Below are 6,192 nucleotides of genomic sequence, written 5' to 3' on the forward strand. Positions count from 1 at the left end.
GAAGTTTTCTCCAAAAAAAAACCTCCCAAGAATTTGATTTTTCCTACTTGCAACCAACAAGGAGGAGGGTTTGTAGATGGGAGGTCCCGTAGGTACCCCAAAACGGGACTGGGGAAGATTTCGGTCCTGGCTGGAATATTTATTTAGGTGAGTCATTCTCAACCCGGGCAATTTTAAGTTGGCTGGACTTCAACCCCCAGAATTCCCCACTCGCCTATTCCAGCTTCCTTCCAGCACTGATTTGGGGGGGCGACGTTTATAAAAATTGGCTAAAAATGTCTGCCTCACTTTGGCCGTGTCACAAGTGCAGACAGGATCTTTTACAATCTTTTCACGCAATTGCGTCGTCAGACAACCTCTCCCTAACCAGGTGCCCTCCAGATGACATAGGAGGCTCAAGGCAGAACTCCCAAACTTTTATGCTGCTGAATTTGGGGATTTGTGGTCTCAACAAATCCCTCTTTTAACCCACCGAGCAATGAAAACATCCACAAATGGGAGGCAGGGGGGGCAAAGACTTTAGAGGAGCTTCCCACAGGTCAGTCTGATATTGTTTGATCCAATCCTTAAGGCTTATCTCTAATCTCTAACTATTACCTGCCTGCTATTAAAAAATATACAGGTGATCCTCGAGTTATGACTGGCTGCTTAACGACTGTTCAAAGTTATGACAGACGTATCTGGGAGGGGGGGGGGGTACTTAAAACCTGGATGCCAAGTTGCAAGGGTTGCACCTGCCTCTGCTGTCATGTGTCTGATTAACGACACATGACGGTGTTTAAGTGTTTCGTTAAATCAGACACACGACATCTGCATTTCAAGCCCTCAGCAACTGGACACTCGTACAGTTTTTTGGGATAATGAGTCGCGAGACCCATTCGCACTTACTTTAATCCCAGCTTCTTCTCAATAAGTTCTTTGAATTTGTACGCACCACCTCCTGTGGCTTTGATCACTTTCGTTTCGGTGTTGACGAGGTGGTCCTTGATGAAATCCAAGCAGGTTTCGATGTAGGTGTTCTCGAATTTAATGAAATGGAGCCGAGCCGTGATCTCCTCCTGGACGGTGACCTCGTAGGGAGATTCGTGTTCGACATCCTTCGGGATCAAGGACAAGAGAGATTCAAAACTTCCTCACCCCGAAGTTCTTGGGCGGGGAAGGAGGGAAGCCATGCGCCTCTAAAAGGGAGCTTCTCAACCCCAAGCGACTTTAAAACCTGTGGACTTCAACTCCCAGAATGCCCCAGCCAGCTGGCCCGGGTCTGATTGGTTCCTTTACTTGGGATCAAGTCTGGAACTCAGAGAGTGTGGCTACGTGGACAGCCAGTCCTCCAGTTAAAACAATTCGTTTAGAAACGGGAAACCGCTGTCTTACCTTGCACGATTGATCGAAGGACTGCACCCTGGCCACTTTGTGTTGCACTGTGGAGTAGTAAGCCAACTTGGCCAACGATCCCCCTGTCGGCAAAACAAACCGTGATTGAGAACAAGCCAATCTGGGGGGGGGGCACGATGTATAGGACTTACTTCCCTGCGAAACCCAAACGATTTGGACCACGTGAGCGGGCGCGTTTCGCTCCAAATGTCTCGGCTGAAAAACTCAAAAAGAATTGCAATTCTAAGGCTTAAGGATTTGAGTTCACCCAGGAGAAATTTGGTTATCACCACCATTTGGGAGCACACACCCCCTACTGATCTTAAAAAACAAGGGTGGGTTTATGCAGCCCCCCCGCAAGGGTCAAACTTGATTCACGTGAATGAAGATTATATTCTGTAACCAGCCCGCGGGACCCAGAAGAAGGGCCTTCTCCGTGGTGGCTCCTTCCCTCTGGAACACCATCCCTCCGGAAATTAGAATGGCCCCCACTCTTTTGGAAGGCCCTGAAGACCTGGTTCTGCCAGCGAACCCGGGATAGTCAGAGCAAGATGGGTTAAAAGATGGGGTGGGGAGTTATTATTTCATTGTTTTTATTTCTTTGATACTGCATTTTTATTTCCTGTAAGCTGCCTTGAATCACTGAGAGAGGGAAGAGAGAAGAGGAAGGAGGGGAGAGAGGGAGGGAGAGAAGGAAGGAGAGAGAAATATACACCAAATTTTAACCACTACCCAGAACTGCCTCAATTAGCAGGCCTGTGCAATGCAACTCCCAAATGCAAAGACATGGTGTGTGTGTGTGTGTGTGTGTGTGTGTGTGTGTGTTTTCTCAAGAGGATAACAGGCTCAAACCGCTATCACACACAGACCACCTTCTTGTGTAATGCAAAACCAGACATCACGAGTCTTGTCCCTGGGGAGGTTTCAAGAACTGGGGTAAATGGTGAATACAAGTATCTATTTATGCCTATCTATAAAGGCCAATTCAAAAAATGATTCTTCTCCCCTCCACCAATTTTCCATTTTTCCCTTTCATTTTGCTTTCTTGTCGCTAAGCAGAAAAAACATTCCTTCCCTACAACTTCACAATTTCTGGAATTTTTCTCTCTACAGCTCAGTGTATAATCAAACACTGGGGCATCTTCCGGATGGGTGGACTCCAATTCCCAGAATTCTTAGCAACAGCGTTGCTGACTGGGGAGATTCCTCCTTAGTTCTTCTCTTTGAGAAGTTCTCATCCGTTACTTCTGGGAGTTGAAGTCCACCCATCGGTAAGTCACTGAGATTGTGACGGGCGTCTCTCTCTCTCTCTCTTTTCTCTTAATTGCATTAGCCCCCTTCTTCAACAATCAAGCAAAATACAGCTAGTCCTTGACTTACAACGGGGTCGCAAAAGGGGGTCAAATGACTCGGGATACCGCAACGGTCATAAACATGAGTCAGTTGCCAAGTATCTGAATTTTGATCTTCTGATCATGAGGACGGTCATGGTCGTGTGAAAAACGGCCATAAGGCACTTTTTTCAGTGTGGTTGTAAATAATAATAATAAAGTTGGAAGGGACCTTGGATGTCATCGAGTCCAACCCCCTGCTCAGGCAGGAAACCCTAACGTACGGTTGCAAGTCGAGGGTCACCTGTATAGCAAATAAGGGGATGAAACCATAATGGCTGGAGGCATGCTACAGAGTTAAGCCAGGAACCATCGTATTTCTGGTTTGGAGCAGAAAAGCTAAACGTCAAAACAACGTTGGCCTTATCCTGCTGTGCCCTTAACGTTCCTGCCTCCTTATCACCAGGTGCCAGCCACGCCAAACTCAAGGGAATATTTGCCCATCTCAAAATGCCGACAGCAAAAGCGCAACGCCCGTCCCCTGGGACCTTTTCCCCATCCTGCAATTCTGTGCCAGAAATGCAGAGATGTTTTGTTGACAGCCAGCAAAAGAGACCAGGAAAACATCAGCCTCGCTCACCGGAAGCTTCTCCTGAATTCTGCACATTTATACGCCACCTTTTCTGGCTAAACGGTAGGGTTAAAGCCATCTTAATGATCTCCCAGTTCGGTGAATAAAAATACATAAATCAGCTTGGAAAGGGGAGGCATGTCTTGAAAAACAGTCAAGTAGGGAAAGAGGCCTCTGAGCTCAATTTTATTCAGCCGGCCAACTTTGTGGGTTATTTACTCGATGCTGGGTTTCATCCAGGTAGGGGAACTGTTACGCTCAATCGAAAAACGAGCAGATGTTAAAATAAAAAGCTAAAAATGTTGCACTAATCCCCGTGATGCTGGTCTGAAACTAAAAAGCCCACAAGATTTGGCAGGCTTGATCATATACAAAGCTGGGGCTGATTCACGGCTTGGGACTGAATAAATCACAATTGGATGGATTCACCAAACAGTCAAACCATGGCTTGCAAACCATCGCAAGCACATTAAGCAAAATCGAAAGGCATCATATTAAGGCTTTGTGTTCCCAGCTACGCAACCGTCCCACATGTCTATGAAGATGTTCAGTCATCCAGATCATAGCTGTCCCAAAGGTGCTTTTTTCACGAGACAACTTGTTTTTCTTTGAAGATTTCCACTTCTCACCCAAGAAGCTTTTTCAGCTTCTTCCCAAACACAGCAAAAGGCGAGACCCAATTTATTTTTTTTTACTAGTGACAAATCCTGGTAATTTAGGAAGAGAACGGAATTCTGAAAATAAACACTGCTTTTTATTTATTAAGGTTTGTAGCTACATCTTCGATCCCACTTTAATTTGGGAAGAAGTATTTTTTGCCCATCAATGCAAATTTTTTTTAAAAGCACAGGGTGTGTTTCTAAAACGAGTAACAAAATGCTACTCGTTGATGTTTATTTACTATTTGTGGCCAGGGATGAATTGCAGATTATCTTAGAGCAAAAATGAAAAACAAAAGACATTTGAAAAAAACAACATAGTTATTTCCTTCCTGGCTTCAAAGAGAGACTCATAAGCTAATATATGGCCTGTATCTGGAGCCATGTTTCTTCCAAACCTCTGGGGATTATTATTTTGGGAAGGGGGGAATATTTTATCAGGGGTTTTTTTNGATATATTTTCCTTGACAGGCCAGGGGGGTTTTATATAGGATTTGGGTTCATTGGGGTGTCTATTCTCCCCCCCCCAAAAAAGAGGGGGGTCCTGAGGGGTTTGAAGGAAGACAAAACTGGCTGGGGGGGGGAACTAAAGGGGGGGCAGAGGAAACAGCCCCCTTTTTCCTTCTCCCCATCGAAAAGGAGGGGGCAATTTAAACCCCTTGCGAATAAGGAGACATTTTTCCATTCCCCCCCCCTGAAAAAAAGAAAGGAGCCATATTTCCTCCCCCCACAAGGCAACTAAGGGGTCATTTCCCCCCCTACAAAAAAAAGCACTCCCAAAACACACATTTTCCCTCTCTGCAAAACGGGGGGGGGGAATAGCTGGTGTCCTCCCCCCCAATAAAAGGAAGGCCCGTCAGATCCCTCACCCCAAAAAACACCCGGGGTTTGTTTATACCGTCTCCCTGTTGCCCCCCCCAACTCTGAAATCCAGAGGGACGCCGGTCTTTGTAGTCTTCTCGCCAGCGCTACAGGCTGAGGCGGGCGAGCGCGGAAACTGCCGCTCCCATCGGGCGCTGCGCCGCCCGGCCGAGCGCAAGGCACGCCGGGAGTTGCCGTCCGGCGTCGCCCTCCGCGCCGCTCATCCCTATGAGGCGCCGGACTGCAAGTCCCGGCGTGCCCCGCGCGGCGCCTCAGTTCTTTCTCCCCCTTCGCTTCTCTCGCCGCCTCTCCGAGAGGGAAAGAGGGAGAAGGGCGAACGGCGGGCGGGATGGAGCCGGGGAGAAAGCGCCGGCCGCTCGGGCTTACCGATGTCGATGGCGAAGCGCTTGGCGTTCTCCAGGTTGCGGAAGATCTCGTCCGGCGGCAAGGTGATGCTCTTGTCCAGCCGGCCGCCTCCGCCTCGCCCGGCCCGCTCCGCCATTTTGGACGCATCGACCCGCTCGCTGCTGCGCGGCCGGCCTCATTAGACATGCAAATTTATGTGCATACGTTTTGCATGTTAATATCAAAGGGGGGGAAAAGGAGTCGGAGATGCCAGCCCTGCCCTGAAGAGGGTGGGACGCCGAGTGGCTCCGCCCAGGACAGCCTGAAGGTCCGCCCACCTGCTTTTAGCTTTAAAAATAAAGCCCGGAGGGAGACCTCATTGTGGACTAGAGGCTTATTTTTTTTCCCCAATCAAAATTTATGGGAGTCTTATCTATTTTAATAACATTCCTGATTTTTTGTACGGCTCTCCTCATCCAATAGTAAGAATTGGGGGTTTTAGATGACAAATTGAAACGTCCCCTTTGAACCTCGATGAGGTCCTGCAGCTTGGAGCAAATCAGATCGTGCAAGGAGGCTGGATGTCATTGGCCTGGGCACGTGACCAGTTGATTTTATTTTATTTTTCTCCTTGATTTCAATGAGCCTAGGCATAAAAACTCTTTTTAAGTGTTCCAAAACTTGTTCTACCAAAGCTGCATCTTTTCCACACAAGAAAGCAGAGCGTAATTGCAACATGGATCCACTTTAAGCATCTGAACCAGTTTGATTTGATTTCCAAACAAATAAAAAACAGCGGAAGTCACACATACCAAAAAGAGAGAGATTATCCTGAGGAACTCCCTGCCACCAGATATGGCAACAACCACACATTTAGAAAGAAAGTGGATGAATTCCAGAAGACTCTGACCAGCCACTAGTCTTGAAGACCATAAATGAAAGTGAATTTGGCTGCACCCTCATTTTTGTTGGCAGGAGAATAAAAGATTTA

General features: G+C 47.4%; 1 protein-coding gene across 1 annotated transcript in view; it reads right to left on the reverse strand.

Annotated features, from left to right (window-relative positions):
- The window catches only part of PANK4 (pantothenate kinase 4), a 23,891-nt gene extending 18,533 nt beyond the window's left edge, over nucleotides 1-5,358 (reverse strand). The window contains exons 1-3 of the mRNA XM_015823056.1: nucleotides 5,244-5,358; nucleotides 1,375-1,457; nucleotides 889-1,097 (exon numbers count right to left, since the gene is read on the reverse strand). Coding sequence (XP_015678542.1) covers nucleotides 889-1,097; nucleotides 1,375-1,457; nucleotides 5,244-5,358 — 407 coding nt within the window. The remainder of the gene's footprint in view (nucleotides 1-888; nucleotides 1,098-1,374; nucleotides 1,458-5,243) is intronic.
- Between the last annotated feature and the right edge of the window lie 834 nt (nucleotides 5,359-6,192).

This window comes from Protobothrops mucrosquamatus, unplaced genomic scaffold (assembly GCF_001527695.2).
Source record: "Protobothrops mucrosquamatus isolate PMUCROS unplaced genomic scaffold, P.Mucros_1.0 scaffold1755, whole genome shotgun sequence".
Lineage (NCBI taxonomy): Eukaryota > Metazoa > Chordata > Lepidosauria > Squamata > Viperidae > Protobothrops > Protobothrops mucrosquamatus.